The sequence below is a fragment of the Aythya marila genome, assembly GCF_965140915.1.
Source record: "Aythya marila genome assembly, chromosome: 6".
Classification (NCBI taxonomy): domain Eukaryota; kingdom Metazoa; phylum Chordata; class Aves; order Anseriformes; family Anatidae; genus Aythya; species Aythya marila.
Window position 1 is genome coordinate 14,669,429 of NC_139047.1, and position 27,478 is coordinate 14,696,906.

The following is a 27,478-nucleotide window of genomic DNA, read 5'->3' on the forward strand; positions in this document are numbered from 1 at the left end:
TATTTTTCTAATATTTCTAATTTTCTTGAGGAAAATCCAATAATTAATGTGGTAAAATATAGAGAACAGTAGTTTAGCTATCTTATTATCTATTAGAGATGCTAAATTCATTATATTCAACATCTTAAAATCATTTTAACTGAATAAAAGTTTGTGTAGCAGTCAGAACATTGGATTACCCAACAATAAATGTCACTATTTTACTAGGCCAGAGGAATGTGAATTATCATTTCTACCTCTACAAATTCCACAGGAAGACTGTCATGAAAATGACAGGTAAGTAAAACTGAGTCATACAATATGAAATGTACAAAAACGTGCATCTTTGAAGATTAAAAAAAGTACAAATCCTCATTTTTGTTCAAATTTGTATATCAGGTAAAACAATATCTTAAAATAAAAAAGATCTATTTTGACAACCGTGTGCTTTCATACTTTGTGAAATGGTCCCTGTTTGTGAGACTACAGAGGATTTATTGCCAAGCAGTCTTTCACTAAATATTCCTCTGTTATTCAGTTCCATTAATACTTTCCTCTATTGAGATCTGTTACTTTTTTTTGTTTTGTTTTTGTTTTTTTTTTTTTTTTCTGAAACTAATATTGTTTATATATATGTTCTGAATTTACTTTAAATTATTTTACCTACATGTTTTCACTCTTTTAGGAAGAAGAAAGAGAAAAACAGAAAAAAAGGTGAGCCTTATCTTTTATTATTATGTAAAAATGAACTGTGGCTGGTTAAACTAAATTAATATAGAATTACTCTCTTATACTTAGGTAGCAAGGATCAATGGCACAAAATTCAGGGTCACTTCCTGAATGTGAGCATTATGGCAATCCCTTGTCTGTGTTCAATGGCACCAAGAGGCTTGGCACCTAATACGAGGTCAGTAGAGGTTTAGAGAATTAGTCATGTCTATAAATTCTGACATCTTACCTTAAGACCTTGGCTTTTCTGAGAATACAAGCGTGTGTTTAGGTAGTCTAGACCCTCTGGAATGGGGGAGGGAGCATGGACTGCAGCAGACTTGATAATCCCAGAAATTGTAATCAGTTTTTGGATCAGGCAAATAAGGTCAAGTAGTCTAACTAGAATAATGAGTGGATAATTGCTGTGATTAAATTAGTTGGCAAGTCCGACTTAAGCAGTAGTCAGTCATCTGTCATAGGTTCTGGCTATATGTAGAAACTTCATTCTTGGATTTTATTTTACTTTTTCCAATATAAAGGTGCCATTAATTTTTTGCTTTACAGCCAGGAAAAAATGAAGTATGAGTCTTTCTGCTGTCAAGAAGAACTGAAATTCACACTTGTATTCTGCCTTAATTTTGCCAAACTTGGGAAATGCAGCTTTACATGTAGGGTTTTGGAAAACAAATGAGTATGTAATCTGGTTGTTGACATTGATTCATTTTGCCTTCAGCTCATTGTTGAGAGCATGCTTTGTGGTGATCAAACAGCTATCAGGTGATAAATCTTTGCAGCTGATGTTTTCAGTGGATTGTAAGCAGAATAGCAAGTTTGAACTTCATAAACATGAAATACATATACATGAAATGCAACACACTCCCTCATATTAGAATTCAGAATCTTTTCTTATACATTATATATTCAGAAACTTCATATGTAGAACCATGCATAAAAGACTATGAAATGATTGTGGTTTGTTTACATTTGATTATCTTAAGCGAAAATACACATGCCTTGGAACTGATCAGGTATTTCTCTTCGAAATGACTTGCTGATCTGGTCGGATTTGATTTGTTGAAAACAATGCAGAAACAGGTTGTTTTGATGAAGTTCTTGTTGGGAAGGTTTCTGTGCTACAGGAGTCCTACAGAAGTGCATATACTTCAGGATAGTGCTGTGTTGTTATCCCCTCTTAGGAACTTTGTTCAGCATTTACTGTTACAGTCAGTAGAAAAATTTTGAGAAGAATTCATAGAATCATAGAATATCTGAATTGGAAGGGACCCACAAGAATCATGAAGTCCAACTCCTAGGTCCCCAAAGGACCACCCAAAAATCAGACCATGTGTCTGAGAGCCTTGTCCAAATGCTTCTTGAACTCCAGCAGGCTAAGTGACATGACCATTTCCCTGTTCCAGTGCCCGACCACCCTCTTGGTGAAAATCCTTTTCCTGAATAGGTTTGAACAGTCTTGAATTGAATAGTCTTTTTAAGCTTTGCTTTCTCTTTCCATCTGTTCTGGCACCTTCTTCTCAGTGATGGGGAATTTTATGATGAGTCCATGCAATTATTGCAGGTTTGAATGAGTCTTTCTCCTACAGTTGTTCAGTGGATCCCTCTATTTTTATATATAAGGAAGTCCTTTTTTACACTCTTAAAAATAATCTTAGGAGTGCAGGCAGCTGGTAGGGTAGAAGGAGTTGATGCTTCAGACAGGTAAATTATTCGTCATAGTGAATAATATTTTGACTGGAAAGCTTTCCAACACAGGAGACAAATGTTGCACAAATTATTGGAGATGCAAGACCTGTTATGGCAGCATCAGCTAAACTCAGCTAGATTTCTTTACTCTGTCTTATTTTTTCCCTGAGAGCTTTTTGCCATGTGAAGACGTTTGAAGGCTTTTACTACTGCATGGAACTCTACTTATACTACCTTAAATTTGCAGAAATATAAATAACTGTCTAAACTATATGAGCCATGTAGGATGTTTGTGTCTCACAGTGTGTTATGCCTCACTGCAGTTTGGACTTTCAAAAGAATTAATGAGAATTCTTAGTCATCTCAGGAAACACAAGTTCATAAAGGGGAATGCATTGCCTAGTAACCTGCTATGTCTCTTCTGGTAACAAATATGTTAAGGAGATGACTTTTTCAATTCCACCATTGCTGTTTGCTAAGTCAGTAAACTAGTGCTATGCAGAGTGGCTTGATGAATGGTTATATAAAAATTATCTTTCTAGGTGGAGCTGTGTTGCAGTCTGAAAACATTCCGGTTGTAGTTGTCAAGGTGTCAGGGGCCTGTCAGTGGGGAGATATGAAGTAGTAGGCTGGAAATACTTTTTTCTGGAAACGTTCTTAGCCTTTTTACCAAGTGTACCAGCTGAATAAATAAATATATATATTCAGAAGATATAAAATACATAATTGTTATATGAAGTATTGTCTCAGCAGTGATTGGCATGTTCATCGGATAGGCTTGTTAAAAGTTGGTTTGTTTCCGTAACTTCAGTGAGACTTAGGAATGGTTGTGTGGTGAGGTTCAGGTTGTTAGCTTCTGTGACAAGGTACAGTTGCATTGCAGAGTCTGTGAAATAATAGTAGCTCATTGATTCAGATTCTCAAAGGTGCTAAATATCAATGCAGTTGGATACCTCGTACCATTGAGTAAGAGACCACTGTCATTACAGTCTCTTCTTGATTAACCTCTAGTGTACAACAACTGTTTTCCACAAAATTCCTTCCAGTTTTTTAATTCTGTTCAATGTGAAACATGTAAATAGAACTTTTCAGAGAATTTCTAAGAGATCCTAGTCAGAGAACAGCGTCTTGCTTAGGGCAGCCTGAGTGCTAACGGTGGAGGTGAGTGAGTCCATCTGCACTGGGTCATAAAACAGGAATGTGCTTGCATGTGTCAAGGGAACAGCTACTTGGCATATCTCTGCCTCACAACATTTGTGGTGATTGTTGTTATTTGTTTGAGTGAAAAATGTAAAGATAAATGTGTGATTTTTAAGAATTCCACTTTTAAGTAGGAAAGCATTTTTTTTAAATAATATGCATTATGTTCAATAAATTGTACATATTGATAAGGAAATACAATTTTATTACTACAGTGTGTGTTATAAATATAGAGATGCTAAATAACCTCAGTTACAACATTTTAATTGATCTAGAGTGGTATGTTTTTTGTTTTGTTTTGGAAAAAAAAAAGTATTTATTTTTAATTATGACTATTCTATGAAATTGCTCTTGCTCCTAGGCTTTTGAAGAGGCTATTAAACTTCCAGTAATTAATTTATTTCTGGAAACTAAGTCTGTCTGCTTTTCAGGTTGAACAATGGAAGCATGGCTCTTATTGTAGTACAAAATACTTCTCGAACTGAGTTTATAAAACACCTGAAAAGATATGCCAGTGTAAAAAACCAGGTACTGTTGATTTCTCTTTGGTGATTATAAAAGAAACAGTTAATCGTGAAGATAGACATGCTGTAAGAGTTAATGTTAGCATCCTCATAAGGAGACTTAGCTTCCTGTCAGAATACATTAGCCCCCTTTTTGTCTGATTTTTTTTCTTTCTTAAATCACTAGACTAATACCGATTAGCCTATTTCAGCCCATCTGTTGTGGTTTAAATTGTATTTTTGTTGTACCCGTTGTTTTATGGCTGTAAAGCAATTCCAGAACAATAGAGGAAATACATGCTGTGTTTATATCTTGTGTAGTACAGGCATCAAGAATGCAGACTGGGAGGGCATCATGCAACTCTGTAAGAAATAGGTGAAGTCCTTAATTTCTGCGTGTCACTGAATGTTATGCTGGCAGCATCAAGTTATGAACATGAATTTTAGCAGAGATGCGTTCCATGTAGTTATGCATGTTTGTAGAACTGTACTTCAAAGTTGTGGTCATCCTATTTTGGAAGAAAAAATGAAGCATTGAAATACAGTGCCTTACTGTAGTCATAAATATCCTGTGTATAGTCTAAATATCCTGTAGTCACTCAAAAGTTTCAGGATTACATGAACTCGCTTTTACAGGTAGGTTTGGATTAGATAGCTATCCAGCAGTCAGAGAGTTTGGCGGAGAGTTGGCAGTAGTTCCATGTGACAGCACTAACAGATGCCTTTAGGAAATAGATTATGTTTTCCAGTTATGCCATAGCTACAGTCTTTGGGGAAGGTGGCTTTGCTTTTCTTTGCTTTTATGGTTAAAAATTATAGTTAGAAATTAGAGATTATAGTTAGAAATTAGAGATTAGATCTTTAAAGATCACCATTTACTGGAATTCTGACTGGCCTCAGTGGCCACTGGGTTTACTGGCAACGATGAACAGATGATAGGAAAAAATCTCCTTTTGCTTTCATGTACTCTGAAAGCATATGCCATTTTGGCATGTGAAAAATATACCACCTCACCTGTAAATTGAGCAAGTATGATAGAGGAATGGAACTTTTTTTTTTTTTTTTTTTTTTTCCCGAGGCATTATTTAGGATAAAAATAGTACTTTAATCCATAAATGTTAGCCAGAATATATAATGCCTCGTGGTCAAAGCTAGAGCTGTGTTCTCATATACTTAAGTGCACACCCCCAAAAAATAAATCTTTTTAATTTCAAGTAATCCAGTTTGTTGCTAAACCGTCAGCTACAGGTTTCATCTTTGTTTGACATATATTTGTGTTTGATTTAGTTCAATTTTCCATTTGTTGAGACCTACACAGTTCAAGAAGTAAAACTGCAACCAAGACGTAAAAGTGGGCTTGATGCCAAAGAAAATACGTATTTGAATGCCACTTCTGCAGAAGGAAATTACCCTTGGAATATAGATGGGGATTTAATGGAAGAAGCATCAGAAGTTCATGTTCGGTAAGGTGAAGTATTATGCTATGGACAGTATACCTATAATAGATCAGTACTGTAATCTTACTTAAATGTATATTAAATACAAATGACACCAAAATGGGGTATTGTAAATACTGTAAGAGTAGTATTAACGCTGTGCTGAACCTCTGCCGTGTTGCTTTGTGCCTATCTCTGGAAAGGTTTGTTATGCCCTCGAGACCTCTCCTTTCTGGTGGTTCAGCACCTTTCAGCTCCTCTCCTCCCCTTTCTGCAAGTTGCTTTACCCTTCTGTTTCTTTGAGGGGAACAGATGTAGGTAAAGGTTGGTGAGTCCTGGGAGGAGCTTGTTTGGGTGTGAGGATTGCTGCTTGGCAAGCCCTGTTTGCAACCTCAATGCAAACATGTAGTTGTTCAACTGTGGGAAACATAGTGCTGCTTGAGAATAGTGTCCCTATGTAGGATCAAAAAAAGAATATTAATACATGGGGAAATAGGACTATCGGTAGAAATAAACAACAGGCGCCTCATTTTTCTGCAGTGTACAAAGGATCAGTTGAAGGATCAGTTGAGGTAACGTTTTGTAAAATAAAAGGCTGATCATATTATAGGATGACTGAGAAAATAATATACACTTTTAGAGATTACCTTGTAGGAACTCTCAAAATGTAATTCACCTGATTTTATTCCATATCGCAATTCAGGCATACTTGTTTTCCAAAAAGAAAAAAAAAAGCCATTGCAAGAGCTGATGAAATTGATAGTTTGATTTCTTCACTTCACAGGGTGCATCCTCAACTTATTAATCTCTATGGAGTGAACACTGATGACCTGGAGAGTTCCAAAGCAACATGCAATTGCATATAGAAGGGACACACTGCACATTCTGTATTAGAACCCTTTTCTTATCCATATGAATGTCTTTCTAAAGTCTCAGTTTTGAACTCATTGAACTCAGTTGTAGCAAAAGTTTATAGTATTTCTGGCTTTAAATTTTTATCAATTAATATATATATATTTTTATCAAAATATATTTAAAGAAGCATTATTAGACTTAACAAGAAAAAACGAAAAGTAATTATATGGGTCTCTTTTATAAATTTGGGGCTCTAAAAATGTCCATCAAAATAGATGAAAACTGTGATTTTTCTCTTTAAAATTGTTCAAGCTTCTACAATAAATATAATATGAGGTATTTTTAAGGCTGCTGTTATTCATGTTATCAGGTTACTCAGTTCAAATAGAACTAGTGAGTGGAAATACAGAAATGCAGTCAAAATGTGGATTTTTGATCAGGGATAGGTATCGCTTTTAATGTTGCTTTAATATGTTTGCTTTCAAGTTTTTTTCTAGTCAAACAAAGGAAAAAATGATATGCTGCTGAGTTACACAGCTTTTCTTTGGTGAAAGTTATTTTAAGGACTACTCTTTGTACAAGATAAATATCTAACAATGTTTAATGTATACTGAAGGGAGATATTGGAGAACTGGAGGGATATTAAGCATAGTTTTTTTTGTTGCTGAGAATAAAGTTATGATAAATAACTGAGTTATTTGGATAACTTTTTTTATAATATTTTTATAAGTGATTTTTAGGTAACTTTACTACAACTGTTTGAGATGAATGCAAATTAAGACTGTTTCTGGAAACTGTTTTCCTTTGAGATGATGAAAAGTAGCAGCCTGTTGAGCTTGTCTGTCTGCAGGGCCACAGGGGTAATGCATGTAGTTATTTATTTCAATTATTTATTATTATTATTTATTATTTTGGTTATTTATTTTAAATTATTATTATAGTTAAATATTCACAAGCAAGTGTTCACTTGTATGTGAATTGTTAAGAAAAAGGCTGATGCGTAATGGTGTGAAAGCTGTGCTATCTCATGTCTGTAACAAGTTGCTTGAAGTTCTTTGGAAAGAAGTTAAGCATAAGTGAAATCCAGTTTTTTAAGATTTTGTTAAATCAGGGTGTAAGCCTTTACAGGGGATCTGTATTTTACTTGATTTTAAGTCCTGTGAAAAATTTTTACTGGTGATAAGCTTGATGAACATGTGGTGTTCCTGAAGTATTGCAGATGGTTACTTGTGTTGTAAGAACAAGCTGTTACTTGTTGGAAATCTCATACAGTTCCTGTGGACAAACGTGTCTGGCAGTAAAGTCTGCAATCGGACAATAAAATGCTTGCTTCATAAGCAATTGTTACAGGAACCTCGCTGCTACAGTTTTATTCTCTGCACTGGAGTTAGTGACTACAGAGCAGGGTCACAGCATCCTTCAGATTGAATGAGACCTCATCAGGGCTCTAGCCCAACTTCCTGCTCCAAGTGGTCCAGCTATGAGATAGACCTGGTTATTCAGGGCTTTCATCTAGTCTGGTCTCAAAACCTCCAAGGGTGGTGATGATGACACAATCTTTTTGAGCCCCTGCTCCAAAGCCAAGCTGTCCTCATGGGGAAGAAGACATTCATGACATCCAGGTGGAGCCTCCCATTTCAGTTGATACCCGTTCTCCAAGTCACAGTGAGTAGTCTCCAATTATGCTCCTATAATTGATACTATATTGCATCAAATATTTTAATATTTGTGTCAATTCAAACTAAACTTCATAAAGCTGAGAAAAATATTCCAACTACATGCAGTAGATTTAACTGCTTTTATTACATAATTGAAAATTAACAAAATTTTTGAAAAAAAACAACAGCCGCATTCATGTGCTTAACTTGTTGGGATTCTCTTTATTCAAGTGAAACTGAGTGATACTTTATAATCTTGCCTTCCTCACGACAGTGTACATTCATTTTTTGTCAATCTTGTTTATAACAGCTAATTGATTTTTTTGCTTTATAGGCTAAAAATAGGCATCCAACATTTCCACATTAATAATCAAATCTGAATAGAAAACATTCCAAGGCAACATTATCCCGTTTACTGACTTACGTAAACTATTTCAAAGACAGATGCTTTAGTTTTGTTTCTTTGCATTGTTTGTACTAAAAAGAATTTTAATGCTTTTTCCAGTATTTGAGGTATATTTATATGCTGTAATATCAAACAAATTTCTCTTCAAAGATATTTTGGTTAAAGTGCAAAAATTCACTAAAGCCATTCGGAGGATAAACATTTTGTATATGTTTCATAGACTTGCAAGAAAATACTTAATTCTTCACACTTTATTTTGATTTTCTTTTTAAATACATAAACATTCATTTGTCCTTAATGTGCCGAAGGTTTTAAAGAGAAAAGTTACTTTAGCATACTTTAGAACCACAAGTTTGGCACCAAATCAAGTGAAAGGAAAGTCCAAAATGGTCCCCAATACCTTCAGAATCTGTGGACAATCTGGCTTTTATGGCACCAAATACACTCCATTAGAAAAATTGCTTGTTGAAGGCACAAAGTATTGCTTTTGAGTTAGAGGCTATTTTCCATATGGTGGTGCAGCTTCAAAGTGTTCGTACACGTTACGTTTGTTTCTCCTTGCAGTTCAGAAACTCATCAAGACAAGGCAAGAAAGGCCATATTGCATACTGCTGTTGCAATAGATCCAGCTATTGATGACATTGTACATTGTCCAGTTGAACTGGGAGCAGTCACTTTTTTTTTTTCCTGGATTATACTATTTATTTCACCAAAGCTAGGTGGCAGTGCAAACTTATCCAGCTGAAGAAACTTTCTGTAGTAGCAGAGCAGTGATTTGAACCATGTTTCTATTCCATCATTTGCCTTTCCAATGCGTGGCTTCTGAGGATGCTGGTTTGGATGGTATTTATCTGTAAACTTCACAAGAACCTAAACTAGCTCTCCAAATGACTTACTAAATGCTTTCAGGTGGAGGATTGAAAGATAACATTTGGCCCAGTACAGTTGGCATTTGGAGTGTTTTGGGTACATATGTTTCTCTACCATGTGAAGTCTTTCTTTCAGATACTGGAAGAATAACAGTACTAAACACTACTATGCTAAGTATTATAGAAAATCTTCAAATAAATAAAAATAAATATTTGCTTATAAAAAACAAACCTCAGATAGAACTATTTCACTGCAGAAGTCCAAAACATCATGGTGCTGATAATTAAGGAAAGGACAACTAATTCTGTCATTTTTGTAAGTACCTCATTGAAAATGGCTACAAATTATGATGTCCAATACATTATTCTTTCTACAGCTGAGAGGATTGTGTACTGTAACCATACAAAATTCCCTGCTCTAAATCCACCTTTGACTTGCCTGGCTGTCTAAGTCTCTGCAATACTGTAGCTGTGTCTGTGAAGTCAAGCTTATGAGGGGTTACTTTTAGAAGCCCAAGAGAGCTTCTGATAGCTGTTTTCTACATCTGTGCACTCTACTTACTTATGGTCCTTCTATTGGTTTAAGCTACCTTACCCTTGTAAAATTGTCAAAGCAAGATGAGGGGGGATTTCTTCTTGAATGTCTAAACAAAATACTATTGAAACTTAAAAATGAATAGAATAATTCATGCTATTATGATTGAGATCCAATTTTCTAAGATTGGTCAAACTTTACTTTATAAGAACTCTTCGTTTTGGTAACTAATTATTCTTTCCTTTATCTTTAGTGTTCTGATGTTTGAAACCAGAGATGATATATATGGTATTTCAGATATTATTAAGACTTCAAAACTGAAACTGTTTTATCATTTTCATATTAGAAAAATAACTGTACATTAAGGTGTAGTCTTCCATACAGATCAAGAAAATAAAGTGTATTTTGTAAGAGCAAGTGAGCTCATGACCTGTTTTCATTTCATTGGTGTTTCTTCTGTGACTTAACCTGAAAATTAATTCTTCATTTCAAAATGAGCTTTTATTTGCCCTCTTAGTTGTCTTTGTTCCCACTTGTAAAACTCCAGCTGTCTCTTTCGTTCTTGTCCTGAGGGACCGGTTTGTATTGCCTTTTGAAGAAGCCAATCTGAAATACATAATTTTGGAATCTGTTAGTGTATGTCAGCAGATCTTTGTTATCAAATATAAACAGTATAACATGAACTAAAATAAAAAGCATATTGTGCTTTCAAATGGATGGTATATGCCATTGTTTTGTCATTACCAAGTAATCAATTGTTATTCATCAATTAAAAAGGAGTTGTTTTTAATTTTAACATTCAGGGATGGGTTATACTCTCCTGCTGTGAGGAGTAAGAAAAAGTGGACTGTGAACTGTCCATATAATTTTATTTTACGTTTTTTTTAATGTGAAATGGTAAAAAGGTGTTCCAGTTTAATTTGCTTCATTTCTATACTTCCCAGGAAAAACAATGAATGAAGAAAGTCTGCATGTAAGTAAAGGCAGCAAGCTCTTAATTATTTGCTAGAGAAGCTGCTTCCTTCATAGTTTTCTTTGTTTACTAGCATAGGATATTTTACTATTTATGCATCAGTTTAAAACATTTTGCTCTGGCAAGAAACTATTTTGTTGATGATTTTGGATCATGTGTCAAGGAGCACCACCCCACAAAAACTAATCATTTGATATTAAATTATATGAATCATTTACAAACAATAGATATCACCTCTTCCTGTTTTTTTTTGTGCTAAAATGAAGGAAAATGAGGGAGTATTTAGGTTTTTATAGAAAGGACAGATCATACTAAAATACTGTTTTATCTTTTAAAGCTGCATTAACAGATCTACAGATCCATCAACAGTTTGAATTCCTTACTCGAGAGCAACTGAGAAATACTGAAAACCTACCTTCCATAATATAAATGAAAGAAGCAAAAACAAGGTAACGCCAGCTATTAAGCCTATTCCAATAATTAGCACAGTAACGTGGTATTTTGGCTTTTGGTGGTGCACTCCTTCTAAATAGACCTGTAAAGTGGAAAATAAGTTTAGTATTATTTTTTTCTTTCTAAATGATGCTAAAACAAACTAGAAAAATGAATTAAATTCTCAAATAATTAATGGTGTGTTCATTCTCTGTATATAGATATGTACAGAATTCCACCATTGCTGTTTTTTTTTCTAGTTTAACAATTTTATCATGGATTCAGTAAGAAATTTCTTACATATGCTACTTGCTTGTCCTTGTGTAGTTCAATAACTTTCGCATTTTTTTCTGGTGAGGCTGTTGCTCTGACTTCGAACTTCAGTGCTGATACATCATCCTGATTTTAAACAACAACAACAAAAATCACACATCTTTTCAACACATTAATTCTTACCCAGCAAAAATGGTAACACAGCTGCTCTCAGAAACAGAATCTCACACAAGCACACATGGCTTCATGCCTTTTTCTGATCACAAAACAAATTAGTACCAGAACCTGGAAAAAAGCCCAGTTGGGTTTTGCTTAATACCACATCCATGCTGCTTTTCTTAGAAAATTGTAATTATGAGTTGGAATTAAATCCCAATCCTACATAACCCAGCCAGAATAGGCAAAGTAATATATACTATAAAATTAAGTGATAATCTAAAATACATCTTTTTTGGTGGTTTGCACTTTCATATAACACTTCTAAATTTAGCATTGAAAAAGATAAAATATGTACTACCTATCATTATTCTAATGCTACTGTTTGACAAAAGAAAAAAAAAATAATTTATGCAGACAATACAAATACGCCTTGAAACATGCCTTGTAAGTATGAAAAATTCACATTACCATTTCTAAAAGTGAAGGAGTAGCCTCCAGCTGCAACTGAATGGTTGCTTCTTTTCCACTTTCCATGTTTCCAAGCTTGCAAAGTATTTGTAAGCAAAGACTGTCATTTTTCATGCAGTACTGTAGAGGGGAGGGAAAGATTACAATTGAAGTTTATCAATTTTATCTTTGTTAAGATTAAAGACACTCAGGAACTGATTAAATCAAAAGCTTTATGTTTGTTCTTTAAAGGTCACAGTGTAGCTCTTTACTGTCATCCCATTTGCAACCCATGAACTGTTACATCCTAGGTGCTAAAGAAACAGTACAAGGTGCCAAGCTAATTGTTATTGAACATAACAGGTCATTTTTTCTTAAAAAGGGATGAAAAATGGTGATTGTAATAATTTGTTTATATGTTTCTACAGTTATTTCAAATTAGCTTATACTAAGAATGATGTATGACAGTGACTATGATACACAGCAGAAGTAGCATAATTGATTATTTCTTAAATACTGCAGTGTGAGACGGCATTCATATACTGACAGCTAGCACTATTTCACACACTTTTGAAGGAAAAAAACAACCAACAACACATGCCTTTACATGATTATATTCTTTGTCCAAGACTGCAAAGCCTAAAGTTCTCATTTGAAAGAAACACTTTTGATACTTTAGGGCAGGATCACCCTCAAGCAGTGTTTGATGTTCCTGTAGTATGCTTACCTGAAGCCCCACATTAAAGTATTTTTAAAATGTCTAGCTTCTTTTAAGATTTAAGTATTAAAGCTGTACTTTATTATCAAGTTCTAGGACATTGAAAATTCCATGAGAACAAACCCTTGGAAATGTACCACTTGAACAGTTCTTCTTGTTTGGTCTACATAGTCAAGTATCTGATCACCAAGCAAGGATAAACTCAAACAGGCCAGGTATGTATGATACTGTCTCAGCCTCCCAATTATTTTTAATAGGAGCTTTCTGAGCCAAAAAATGATTTCTATATATTCTGTAATACTCAATGACTGTCAGTCCTGTTAACTTGTATGTTCTCCCTTGAAATTCACTTTTATTTTTAGCATTCACAACATCCTTTAGTAAGAAGTTCTACCATGAGTACTGCTTGCCTTTCATGATACTTTTTTGATGTTGAAAAGGCAATGAATGTTTGATCTGCATCATCTGCACAGTAAAGACTTTCCATATACATAACTTTCCATTTGTCATTGAATTTCATCTGCTGTTCTCTTTGCCCACTCATTTGGTTACATAACACTTCTGCAGTTCTTTCTAGGTGCCTGTCATCCATACCCATTTCAGTGACATGGCATTAATCAACTTCCTCTCCTCAGTTCTCACCTCTTCCACTAAGTCACTTATGACTATGCTGAACATATCACAGGTCCCAGCACAAATCCTTGGAAGACTGCTCTGGTGACTTCATTATACAAGATATACCAGTACCTTTAGGCTCATTCATACAATCATTCAGTTGCTACTTATGCTAAAAGATAGACCTTACCATGTGTCTCTTAGCAGCCTTTGAAAAGAAGGTGACAACATCCTTTAATATGTTTCTAGCTTTTTCTGTTGCATTACAGTTTCTGGGATATTTATTGTAGGAACATTGTCCACCTGTTGTCTGGAAACAAAAATATCACAATCACTGCTTGCTTTTAAACATCATGTAATAAACAGAAGACAAGTTTCTGAAAAGCAAGAGCTTAAAAAGAAGGCAACATTTACTTTCAGAATTCTAAAATACATGGGCTGAAGATTGTCCTAATCTTGTTCACTCTGCTTCACCATAGCTAACATACTTCTACATTTCCCTGTTGCACAGAATGTTTTGGGAAGGAAATATAATAAGCTAGAAAGGGTCTTGAGGTTTTTTGTGCTCATTTGAGTCAACTACTGTTGGCATATATAGACATAAGGCATCTGTTGTACCCTATTTTAGCTGATTCTTATGAATATATTAATGTTATACAAAGGAAGGACTGTGTACTGTATGTTCTGCATAACAATAAGTGTCTGTTTTAATACGAAATAACTAAGGGTGATGAACTAATCTTTAAAGAATTATCCAATGCAGAAATACCTTGACTTTATTTTCATTTTTTATTTTTATTTTTTTAAATACACTATACTCTGGTACTTATTTGCAGGAACAAACTGGCAAACACAAACCACAGATGCATGCCAAAGACCAAGCTTTGCACAGATGGATCCACTGAATTCAGTGGCACTCTACTACGAACCTAAGCTACTAGGTAGGTTTGAAAGAAAGTAATAGAAATAGAAATTTAATACGCACTTTGTAGCTAGTCCTGTTATGCTATGTTTTCATAGAACTTTATAGAGATAATAAAATACTAAATAACCTGTGCTTACCTTGATATCCAATATGTTGAATAATTTGAAGTCATTGGGTGGAAAAGCATTAGGTATCATTATTTCTAAGTTTATATTTGGAGCCATACTTGGTCCTGCACTGATAACCTTGTGAGGAAGAAAGTTAAACAATTTAGATTTAATTCACGGTAGCTATTCAACTAACAAATATATTTATATAAAATGTATGAACTTTACAGAAGTGGGTAGCACCTGCATTGTTAAGCTGACGTGAAACTGAATTCTGCTAGGAGCTGTTTAAAAAGATGAGTTGCTTGATTTATTCTACAGACTTACTGAATACTTCACTTCTCTGAACCAAATGAGTGGTGTGTACTTTTGATGACTGCCCTGAGGTCATACAGACTGCCTTCCGGGAAAACGTGCAAAAAGAACTAAGAGATTAATGCCTATCTCCTGCTTTTAATCCATTGGAGACAAATCTGATACCTATAGATCCTCTTATAAGTAGCTCCTAGTTTCTTTTGCTTACTCTAACATAATTCCTTTTAAAACGTTTCCTAATGGAAACAGGGGCAAGTCAGAACTGCTCTACCACTTTCAATTTTGCATGTGTATTTCCTTTTCTGACCATTCAGTGGAAGAGTGTCCAGGCCAAACAAAAGGATTCTAAGAGGGATTAACAGCCACTTTCCATCATTAATGCCTAAAAATTGCTTTTTGCCCTTGTACTTCTAAAAACGTATTGACCTTACTGACTATGCAGACTGTTTTTATATACACTGAAAATCTAAGCATTAATCTTCAAAATGAGGATAATAAGGTTTACAAAGAAAAGCTCTTACATGGAAAGTGAAGTTGATATTCTCCTCCATACAAGTAAGCGGTGACTCTTTCTCATTTGTTCCATAAACAAACGAAGCTGGTGTCACAAATCTAAAACAGTTCAGAAATTATGTAGTAGATTTGATATACAGCATTAACATAACTTTCTGCTCCATACTATCTCCAGTAAGGTTAATTCTAAGAAAAGAATTACCTGAGTTTGCAGTTACGTAAAGCCTGGAACAGAGTAGAAGGCCTCTATTTTTGTACAGTTTATTTTAAAAAGGCAGATTAACCAAAAGTTACAAACCAAAAACTAATATCCATGAACATACCACAACAAACCCAGAATATGGTTCATGGTAAGCAAGGCATGCGATGTAACAGTCTAATTTCACATTGAGAAAAGCATCTCTGGAGCAGAAGGAGCAATGTTTTGAGAAAGTTGCTCTTCTCTTCAACATCTAACCGAGGTATCTCTTGTTTCCTTACTGGCTTTCAGTTCTATATTCATCTCCATCTTAAGTTTTCAAAATTAATTTGCATTTTTCAGGACTGTTTGTTCCAGAGGAACAATAAAAGGCATCTAGAGAAAGTTGCTATAAAAGTCTGATATATCTTTGTTTTCTTCCTGAGATATTTAATTGGATAGTCAAGTAAAATACAGCTGCAAAACTCACTGTGTTAGAATTAGTAACTGATGCCATCTGTTACTGGAGTAATTGACAGAATATCTATTTTAGTTCTTAGATTAGCATTCATTTATCATACTCAGTGTGTAAGACCCTATTTATGCATTTTTTCAAAATTCTTTTGTGGCTTTGTGTGTGCGTGTGATTAAGTCCTTCAGTGAGGTTTCTCACACATTTTTTTTGTAAGAAACTGATGTAAACATCCTGCCCAGCTCTTCAGTTTTGAAAAAAACATTTGTTTAAAGAAAACCAAATGAATTAGTACTGCTATGCTGTTATTAAAGAAATGCCTACTTCTATTTAAAATATTCCAGTTCTCAAAAAATACTAGACAGAGACAAATCCAAAGCACCACTGATACTATTGGTCTCATCCCACAATACTGGAAACAAAACCTTAGAAGTGGATGGGGCAGACTGCAGAATAGCTGTGCCATCTCACTCCCAGGATTTTTCAGCTACTCTATGCCTCTGCTTAAGAGCTTTGGGAATTCAGAATAGTAAGAAAACAAGTTTTATGGACATAAGTATCACAATCGTTGACTTACCCATGAGCATTTAATTCAATCTCGTACTTCAGAGGTACAGCTAAGGTTAGTGTGTTATCCAGTAACATGTTTCCATCTTCATTTTTGCTATAAAAACGGTGAGAGAAATATTAATATAAAATGCATTATCGTATGCTATGCACTATTTCTATCAACGAATTCCAAATTTATCTTCAAGCTTATTAAAACAAAACCATTTTATCATTAACAACGTATTAAAATACATTAAAAGATTTTATACAAGCAGAAACCTAATTTTTGTTTCGTAATTTCCCTTTCTCTACAGATTTTGGAATGGATGTTCTTTCTTGCAGTCTTTCCAGTGTTCTCTATTCTGTTTTCCAAAGCTGCAAGTATTTTTCAATGAGCATTTCTTATTATACATTACCAGCTAGCATTAATGATGATATTGAGGTCGTCATCTGCTCTGGTAAATGAGCTGGCATCCAAGAGGAAACTTAAATCCAGCTGCAGAGCCAAAAAAAATAAAAATGTTTATATTAAATAATAGTGTGTCTTAACACAGTTTTAATCAAAATATTTTCTTAAATTCATTTAGAATTTCTCGCTCTTTCTAAAAAAAATCCAGATTAAGAAAATACTTGCTTTTTGCATCTTCCAGTCCTTTTCTATTACCTTTACACATTTGTTCATAGTGTTAGGTCAACTTGTTTAGAACGCCAACCACAATCACGTGACACACAATACAAAGAACATTGTCCCTTAATTAATTCAGAAATGTTCACGTAACTAATTTTAAAAGGAACAGGGAGATTCAGATACCAACACAATAACAGATATCAGTTGGGAATGAGGGAGATTTTGCAAGACTTTTTTTTTGTGAAATCATAGTAACATACTTAAGGTGTTTTAAAGCAGGAACTTCATGCATACCTTACCTTTGATTTTTGATCAACATACAAATAGCCAACGCTGCACTCAAGTTTCACTACATTAATTTCTTTGTCTACTACTTCACAATGTATCTGTTTTTCTTCCTAAAACGATGGAAAATTACTAGTGATTAAAATTACTTCTTTCAGACATTTCCAGTTACATGCACAGACTAAAATTGGTTGTTTTTTTTTGTCTAAAATAGGCGTTTCACTAATGACATATAGAGAATATCTGTAATATTCATGACTACTTTAACATATCTTTACATTGACTAATGCATCCCTTTAATTCCAACGTCTGAAAGGTGTGGGTGATGGACATTCTACACAGAGCACTGTGGGATCATTTAAAAAGACGGAAAGTGAGAACAATTCGATCTGTGACTTTTTCATAAGACTGTATGTGAAAAAGGTCAGATTAAACAAGATCTTTGTGATCACTGGAAACACATCTGGAAAACAATTTTTTCTTGTATTTTTTACCATTATATCTTGATACTGATTAAATGGCACCTATTCTGTGGTTTACGTAGCTAAGCATCTAAGAACATTAAAAGTGGTTTTGTCAGCCATTTTAGGGTATGTGAGGGGTTAATTCTCAGTATCTAAGGAAACTCAACAATCCATTATGATATTTAGAAAATGTCTGGTTGAGAAATAAAAATATCAAAGGATTACTCTTTGACAGATTTTCTTGTACTTACCAATTCTAAAACTCGAATGAAATAAAGGCCTTTAGGGACTTGAATGTGGAGGACAGTTTCATATGCATCATCTCCGACATTGTGCAGAGAAACATTCAGCAACAACGTCTTCGTACTTCCAACAGCAAGATAGGTCTTCTTATCATGAGGTCTATAAAAATAAAGATCATAATATCAGTGAAAAATTATTCTCTATACAGAATATAAGAAAAAAAAAATCTCCTGTTCCTTTAGTTAATATCATCTGGTTCTGAAAATGCTGAGCTGGAAATCACTAAGAAAGCATTTATTCACTCCTCTTAACTGAAGTTATGATAACAGATGATTGGTCAACTGCTGCACTGTGCCTTTCAAGGCCTGAGGTTATTAATGTGAACAGTGTTATCAGACCTATCATGCTTCTGGCTTTCACAGCATAGGGCCTTTCCTTTACAGAAGAGAATAGCAATATGCTACTGCTGCAGTATTTTCAGATATTATTTCAAAATCTGTTCAAATTAATACGTCACAGGCCACAAGAAGGGTAAATGATCGTGCCTATCTTGTGATCTATGTAATGTTCTGTAATCATGTTACAAGTCCAGACACCCTGTGAGGGTCTAAAAGTAAACTTCAGCTTGACATTAAAGTTTAATTAAGACTTGTAGAAGGGTTGCCTAGAAATAGACATTTATCAGATACTCTGGCTCGAAACCAAAGCATTAGTCACTGAACACCTTTGGGAAAGAAGCTGGCACTTAGACAAGCAACAGAAGGTAAAAGCACTGCATAAGCAGATAGGTTCCAAGACAAAAGCGAATTAAAGAGAAACACAATGTTAACATTTCAGTAGCTTGATTAAATTTAGGTTACATTTTAAAGTTATTTTACTACTTATATGCTTAGCATTCAGTCCTCTTATACGCATTAAAGCCAAGCTCATTAACAAGACACCATCATAAAGATGCCTCCCAGCTTAACACACAAGTACACAAAAGCACCAGGTGCACATCTGGGACTAAACAAAGCTGAACCAGAGCTTTACCCTGGTAATCATATTTCATTCTTCATTAAAAAATGCATGATGAAGACTAGAAATTTACAGAGCAGGCCAAAATCTGAGCTATTTAAACAGAACATGATAGTGTATACATGAAGACTCATAACTCAGTAAGTAAAGCATTACATTGACACTGCTATTTGATTTCATTCTTTTAAGACTGAAAGTGTTTGCTTTGCTGTTCAAGGATAATGAATGCATTCTGTCTAGACAAAATAAATTAATGCTTCACAGCTAACTAGTTTTTAATCAAGATACCAGGGGCACAATGTAATTTAAGGTGATACTTCACACTTTATCAAGATATTTAGCCTATTTATTAAGGCTGAAAAGCTGCTACCAATACCTAATGCCAAGCAGGTATGTTATAATCTATTTTCCTTTCTTAGAGCTTTGAAGTAGTTACAAAATTGCATTGCTAACATCACAAATGGAAATGCTGCACAATCTTTCTTTCTGAAAAGTTTATGGAAAGTGTAAGAAAATGAAAGGGCTTAAGGTTCATGCTGTAGGCTATGCCTTAAAGTAGACAGGAAGATGCTCATCTTCTGAAATCTATGAAGATGAAAAAGCTTATGCTCAGGATCACTCAGGTGTGATTAATCAGCATTGTGTGTTTGCTATCATCTTTTGGTGTCGTTTTAGGTTGTGCCTCATATGAGATAAACCCAGTATCTCGATTAAAGTAGAATCAACTTAAAATTACATAGGAAAATCCAGGCCTCACATAAAGCACCAAACTAGCTGAGATACACAAGAGGTACAACTTTTCTGTCTTTGCACACCAATAGCCCACGGTTCTTGCTTCAAAGTATAATATTGAATAAAGAAAAAGGTTGTGATGATAAAATGTAATTTATAATCAAATCATTAAAACGTATGCTGAAATGTTGGTACATGGCTTAAAACTTTCTAAATATGATGCCAAATGGAAGTATCTCTCAAAAAACATTGCTTAGTGTAGTAGAGATTCTTCAAGACAGTAATAATTGTAATACTTTTAAAGTGCCTTAATGATCTTATATAATAAAAGCATTTAAACACAAAACCTAATTGGAAGGAATGGAAAAAAATGAAACACCCTAAAAGGGATCTTGAAAAGTGTTGGGCTGTAAATGAAAAAAAGCTACCAAAAATATTTTTTGAAAAACGCAAGCTAATTCATGTAGGAAAAAGAGTCACAACCTTGCATAATAACTATCTGGTGTCTCAATCAGCAGTATAAAAATGAAGATGTAATATTTTTTAAGTAAATGAAGAAAAGGAACCACTTAATTATTTATTTTATTATTTAAATTTTTATTTATTTATTTTAATTTATTTTTTATTATTTAATTTAATTAATAATTAATTAATTTATTATTTAATTATTTATAATTGAAAGGATAAACATAGCAATGTCTTAGTAGAAAACTTAAGTATCTTCTTTGTACAGTGCAAGTATAGTACCTTCATAAAAGCAGCAGAAATAATTGAGTTGTCAAAATATTGGCAGTTACAAGGTCTACCTATTGAGTGTGCATTGTACTCCATATCTTAGCACATTAACGTATGAACCACAGAACACAAGTTTACCCTTTTGTCAAGCTGGTAGTACTTTCTGAGCTGTAAAGTCTTCTAATTATGCAAGAACATATGTACAAATATTTACATTTCTTATACATTTCCTGAAACATTTATAATTTACAAACCATTCTTCAACTAAACAGGTTTTTCTTCCTCATACGTTTCTGGGAGTCCATTGTCTACTTTTGCAAATTCATTTTATATTTGAAAGATTAAGTAACAATTTAAATAAAATCTTATTGAACTTCTTTCTGCAAATGAAAGCCAGACCATACTTACTTTGGAAAAGCCACTTTTCCAGAAACTCTCAAGTCAGCAGAACAATTCTCTTGGGAGCAAAATCTTGCAAAAACAAACTATAAAAGACCAAAGGGAAAAAAAAAAAAAAAAAAAAAAAAAAGCACTTTAGTATACTATGCATATTATGAAACGAACATATCACCTTGTTACCAAGTATCTGGAATTAGCTAATAACTAATAGTCCTAGGAACAATTGCTTTTAATCATTTGCATACACATTCTGAGAAAAACTACAGAGAGGCCCTCCATGCTGGAGCTTAATCTGTCAGACTTGTGGGTGTATGTTCAGTTAATTTTAAAACGAGTACAAAAAAAGGGCAGAGCATTTTAGAGGATCCAGAACTGAGGTCCCTGCAGTATCAATACAATATGACAATAAAATACGACAGTAACTTTTGAAAGGGAGTTCTATTACACAAATTTTACCTAGCAAACTGTAGGTATCATGAGATACCATGTGTCTATGCCTTGATTATCAGTATGCCATAGAGCACATTGATATCACTTGTCACTATATCCAGCAATGGTCTCTCTGTGGTTCCTAAAACAAAATTTTGGAAGATGAAAAGGAAAACATTGACATTTAAAAGGAGCTTTCAAATATCTCAGAGTTCTGACAGTCAACTGTATCTGAATTACATAAAGCTTACTGTTTGTGAAAAGTCATAATATTTTTATGAACATATGGTAGTTAATAACTCAAATTATCCTCACTATTTCTTAAGTCAATAATCTTTTTTTTTTTTTTTTTTTAAATTAAAATGGTAGATTTCATATTCGTTTAAGGATACAGCATACACCATTTTTCCCCCCGACTTTCCATTGAGAATTAGGAATACCTTCACAGAAAGAATATGTCAGCAACGTTGTTGAAACAGTTCAAGATTAATAGCAGCATAATAGTGTGTACTTAACATAGAATTCCTTTTAAAGGACAGTTTTATCTTGGAAAGTAACTCCTGCAGTCAAAAAAGAATGAATATTTCTACAAGTGAGGTTCATACTGAAATTTGATATTGTTCTGAGGTATATTACCAGTGCTACAATTAATTTTAGTGAAAATTTACCCATGTTTTTAGCATGCTGGTTTATTAAGATCAAAAGATTAGGTGATGTTTTAGAAAATGCATTCCTTCATAAGCTATTGTTGTGGGAAGCTTTTTTTTGAAACTAAAGATTCAAATGTGAATACTTACTTACTACATTTGAAAGAAGAAATCATACACTAACCTTGCTTTTTATAACATCTTTTTCTTTCCTCCTTTGAAGAACTGGTTGAAGTGGAGAAAATTCTTGAGTGTTTCTTTTCTGTAGAATATGTTGCCCCAGATGATAACTTGCTTCAACATGTATAGGAGTCAAGATATCCCTTACATCTTTCTATGAAAATTGGAAACCTAATGAGTTAATCATATAAGACAAGACATGTATGCATATGTCTTAAAAATTACGAGGAGCCCTAGAACTATGTTAAACAGAAACTTTTTTTTTTAATATAAAATAATTTCCTATGCCATATGGTTCATATATTTTTCCAGACATCTTTGTTACTGAAAGAGGTAATCAGAAATGCAGAAAATCGTAATACATTTAGTGACAACATCAGGAATTTTGTAACAAATTCTTTTATTAAAAATGTTTGATTGGATAGTGATCTATATTACTTCCATCCAAAATACTGCCCTAACATGCCTATGAAATGTTGTACTGCCCAATTACAAAAATAGGCAAAAGTAGGCTAAAAGGGTAAAAAGTTGAACAGTGGGATAATTCCAGACAAAAACAATGGGTTTTTCCCTATATCAAATTAAAAGGAGTTTTCACACAGTACTACTAAATCTTTCCATGATGGCATTTTACTCTTCTGCCTTTGAGTACTTCTAATTCTGTATTAAGATTAAATTCAATAAGTGACCATTTTGATATGAAACCTTGACTTGTGTGGGAGCTCAAAGCCCAAACTATTTGTTTGTGAAATCTGAACAGCTTGAAGCACTGCGCACTAACAATAGCAAACCTGACTGAATTATTCCCTAAGAATGTACGACAGATTCACTGTACAATTCACTGATTGTCCCTCCACGTGGCCACTGTTTTAATTCTTATCTGCAAGCTTGCTTTGACCAAATCACGTGTAATGTAATTCATAATTTTCCACAAGGTCTTCTCTGCATCTGCTTTATATTATTTTCACTATACTAATTAGCCATTAATTACTATTTACTTAAAATACATAAAACGTACATGCTTTTTTTTCGTAAGGATTGTATTCAACATTTACACTTAGCTTTAGGAGCTTCATACAAGCTTTCATACAGAAACCTCAGTGGGTTGAAGAAGATGCTTATACTGTTGTTAATTAACAATTACAAATAAAATTGAGCTATATGGAAGTAAAAATAGTAATGATAGACTATAGGAGGTGATGTGCCAAATCATATCTTTCCTCTTACACAAATGCATGCTGATGCTGCTATGGCAATCTGTACAAGGTCAGCTGTCAGTCAGACCTCTCTTAGCTTACACAACTCTTGTAAAGAAGTGGGCAATTTGCCATTGCTCCTTTAAGTAACATTCACTTAGGTGCAACTACCAATTGAGATGCATTTGGGCAATTTTCCAGGAGGTAACACAGGCTTTCCATTCTAGCCCAAAGCTTTATCTTGAAGAATTGGCTTCTGATGATGTCATAAGCAAAACAGAAGTAAAGGAAAGGAAGAAAATACATGGAAGACTTCTTCCCTGCTGTTTCTTTCTAGCTGTAGAAGATTACATCTATTTCCCAGCCTCTGCTCAGGATCAATTGCACCAGTTATCCTAATAGATGTTTGTTCTAAAAAGTCACAGAATTGCTACTTGAAGATTTTTAAAAAAGGGACAGGCAAGCTAACACATTGTTTTATTACCCTCTTTTCTACTTCATATTCCCTGTCCTTAGAATTTCTTTAAAGAATTCTTTTCCTCCTTAGATAATGCCTTACAGGAGATAAATCTATTTTTTTTTCCTGAGTTTAATAAAAGGTGATTCTTCTCTGTCCGCTAGGTTTCATTCGATTGTATTTTAGGACTTCAAGTTCTTCTAATTTATTCTCCTTTTTTTTTTTTTTTTTTTTTTGTGGAATAGGGTTTCTAAGATGTTTGATATATTAAATCACTTTATTCTTTCTTGTTCAGTAAACGGTCTTATTATCTCTGTCCAGACAGCATCTATTTTTATGTTCAAGACAAGTCCTTCATTCATCCTTTAGAGGGATACAACAAGCATGAATACTGCATTTCACTTGCTCTAGGTGACTTAAAGGCTACTATTGGAGTTAGGATCTCACTGACTACATTTTTACTAACCTATTTCCAAGTCAGAACCATCCTTAAATTCAAAGGATGGCTGCTGTTGGATCAAACTCTACTTCTGGGAAACCAACAGCTGACTTCCTGATGCAGAGTGGCTGGCGTCATCTCTACTACTGATGTTGGTACATGTCTCCCTGCCTGGCTGACAGCTCACAGGTCTCCAATAACCTGCTGCTGAACACCCGCTTCTGCTGGCAGCACCGCTACCTCTGTGCCATCTCCTGCAAAGCAATTCTACCACGAAGTTGTTGTGGAAAAAAAAAATTCCACAACAAAGTTGTTTCTGTACCTTCACGGACAGAATGGAAACTACATTCACTACTTATCTGGTCCAGGATTAAGCTTCAGTCTATGATGTCATCCATAACAAAGTGAAAAAAGAAGTCAAAATATGCTCATGTCCTACTTTATCACTGTGATTATTATTGTTATGCACATTTTCTCTGACAGAAGAGATGGCAGGCCCACCGACTTCCCCAGAGAAAGCTAAATTGGCATCAGAACTACAAGGTATTAATTGTAGAAGTTATGAACACAAATATTTTACTTCAGAAATTATGTGATGCAACTGTAAACAAAACAAGTTATTTTGCAGCAGGTGTGCTTTCAAAGGAGAACAATGGATTTACAGAGCAATACATGTTGAAAATTACATTACCCTCATAAATGCTGGATGGTCATTGCAGGCAATGCTCTTGCTGTTAATCTTAATATTTCCAGAGGTTGTGTCAGATGTTCCATTGACAGAAAAGTAAAATCTTGCTGGCATATCCATTTTTCTATTCACATCGACACTAAGATTATAAAACAATACTGCAAAATAAAAACCAAGGAAAATGAGTTATAAAAAGTATAATAATTTTCATGAATTAATGATAGAAATCCTATCTATCTTTTGACTCATTCCCTTAATTATGTTCCATAATATCAGTCTCAAAATGCTCCACTTAAAAAGTCTCTGGTACAAGTCCATACCTGAAAAGCTTCTAGACCTCTGAAAATAATTGCATAGTGACTGATCCCTGATACATGCTTTTACATCAGTGATAGTTTTGTCAAGTTACAGTTTTCTACCAGAATCTGTTTACAGAAAATCTTCTTCAGTTCCTCATTGGGCTGACATTAAATTTCAAGAAACAATGAAGTCACCAGACATTGACAAATACAGCTTCACTTCAGTGTTTTTTTTTTTTTTAATTATTTTTTATGTAAGTTGGAAAGCATGAACTGCTATGATAACAAATTGCAAAAACATCTCAAAGCATTACCGACCTATTACTTTCCTTCCTCATTTCTTCCAAAAGTTAGAATACCTAGAATTTCCTCTACTCTCTTCTATCTAAGTTGACAAGTAATATGTCCAAATTCAGCAAGGGTAGTCCAATTTGACTGCTCATCTTTCATTTCAAATATGAATTTCGGAAGATCTGAACTTGGAACATTAGTTTTCCATTTACATGTGTTCTCGGTAATGTGTTCCTAAAGGACAGCATATATTCACATAGAAAATATTTAAACAATTTACTTTTATAATATAGTCAGTAAATTATTTTGAATATATTCCCTCCCATAGATATTCCTTCAAGCAAAGTAAGTTTTTGCCAAAAGCAAAATATTCATTATGTACAAGATAGCTACAAGATGTATTTTTCAGTATTTTTTATGGGACTCCTTCTCTTTCACATAATGGTATAGTGTTACAATCAGGTACTTGAGCAACTTTATAAAAGAAACATCTTTTTTATTGTGAAGTGGAAGACTTCAGGCTAAAGCAGTCTTCGTCTAGGAGGATTGCTTTTAGAAGACATCTGAATATCATGCTGAATAATCTGTTTGATTCTACATTAAGAAAAGACATTCATCCATCATTAATTCCCTCTCTATTTGCAAAGCAACAGCTCAGACATATTTGCATGTGGAAAGTTCAGACAAACTTGACAGACAATCCTCTGCAAAACTGAATATAATCTTTGGGGGAAATAAAGAAAAAAGAAAGTGTTCATAGAATAAGTGCACTGTATTTTTTGTGATCCCTTGTGACATACTATCTAATTAAAAATGTATTAAAATTATATATTAAGTTATTATGATGCTATGAAAGGGACCATCTGAAGCTATGAGTGAATTTTATGACGCTACTATTATCTAAACTAATTCAGGTACTGGAAATAGCGAATCTACAAGGGTGCCATCCTAACCACAATGCCTTTTCACCTGTTTAACATCACTACCTTTTGCATGACATATAACTCACTTAGTCCTAGCTGGGATGTGCATTTATTCTAAATTAAATAGAAGTGTAATGGCTCAATGTTGCAGGAGCTCAAAAAAAAGGTATCCGTATGTCTTAATTTTTTATTTTATACTAAACTCATTTTCATTTTGGTGAACTCAACTACTTGTTAAACACCAATAGCTTTATTTTGCAAATGTGTGCATTTCAAATGAATACATATAATGGAAGTAGCTTACCAATATAATCAGGTACCTCTCGTCCTGTATAGGTAAAGCATATCTTCAAATTCATACAGATGGCAGGCTGGTCATTTTCCATGCAGTTTAAATTAGTTCGATTTATTGAATTAGGATGTTTTAAAGAAGCTTCAACAATTATTACTGGTTTTGTTCTAAGAATATAAAAGAGTCAGTGTTCACAAAGTGATTCAGAAATAACTTACAGAATCTCTAACAATCTATTTTTATATTAGTATTATCATTCTTAGGTTATCTGCATTTTCAAGAATCCAAGTAGTTCAATGCAATATTTTTGTTGCCTCAAAAAATTTCAGAAGGGTATTTTCTTTTTCTTCAAGGTATTTACTTAAATGTTTCAGGTGTAGAGCATTCTGGAAACAAGTGAGTGAAAGCTCAAAACACCCAAGAAGATTATCATGAGGTTAAAGTACACTTTTTTTTTTTTTTTTTAATTACATTTTTAAAAGTACAGTTAAACTGGATGGTCTTTAAAAGTACTGAAATGTAGCAACCTCACCTCAGCACCACAGCAGAATCAGACAGAAATGCACCAATTGCTACATCTGTATGAAAAAAACAGATCAATACGC

General features: G+C 33.9%; 2 protein-coding genes across 2 annotated transcripts in view; one reads left to right on the top strand and one right to left on the bottom strand.

Moving 5' to 3' along the window:
- Positions 1-7,168, top strand: part of CERKL (CERK like autophagy regulator) — a gene marked incomplete at its 5' end in the record, with an annotated part of 53,923 nt that extends 46,755 nt beyond the window's left edge. Inside the window, 6 exons of the mRNA XM_082763223.1 lie at positions 208-276; positions 665-693; positions 778-886; positions 4,023-4,119; positions 5,382-5,557; positions 6,315-7,168. Of these exons, the coding sequence (XP_082619349.1) occupies positions 208-276; positions 665-693; positions 778-886; positions 4,023-4,119; positions 5,382-5,557; positions 6,315-6,396 (562 nt within the window). The 3' untranslated portion in view covers positions 6,397-7,168. The remainder of the gene's footprint in view (positions 1-207; positions 277-664; positions 694-777; positions 887-4,022; positions 4,120-5,381; positions 5,558-6,314) is intronic.
- A 1,007-nt stretch (positions 7,169-8,175) lies between these two features.
- ITGA4 (integrin subunit alpha 4) overlaps positions 8,176-27,478 on the bottom strand; it is a 37,805-nt gene continuing 18,502 nt past the window's right edge. The window contains exons 13-28 of the mRNA XM_082763621.1: positions 27,406-27,451; positions 26,886-27,040; positions 25,072-25,226; positions 22,293-22,442; positions 21,042-21,118; positions 18,158-18,308; positions 17,457-17,555; positions 16,946-17,025; positions 16,558-16,644; positions 15,339-15,429; positions 14,533-14,640; positions 13,661-13,780; positions 12,159-12,278; positions 11,559-11,657; positions 11,242-11,361; positions 8,176-10,459 (exon numbers count right to left, since the gene is read on the bottom strand). Coding sequence (XP_082619747.1) covers positions 10,367-10,459; positions 11,242-11,361; positions 11,559-11,657; positions 12,159-12,278; positions 13,661-13,780; positions 14,533-14,640; positions 15,339-15,429; positions 16,558-16,644; positions 16,946-17,025; positions 17,457-17,555; positions 18,158-18,308; positions 21,042-21,118; positions 22,293-22,442; positions 25,072-25,226; positions 26,886-27,040; positions 27,406-27,451 — 1,751 coding nt within the window. The 3' untranslated portion in view covers positions 8,176-10,366. The remainder of the gene's footprint in view (positions 10,460-11,241; positions 11,362-11,558; positions 11,658-12,158; positions 12,279-13,660; positions 13,781-14,532; positions 14,641-15,338; positions 15,430-16,557; positions 16,645-16,945; positions 17,026-17,456; positions 17,556-18,157; positions 18,309-21,041; positions 21,119-22,292; positions 22,443-25,071; positions 25,227-26,885; positions 27,041-27,405; positions 27,452-27,478) is intronic.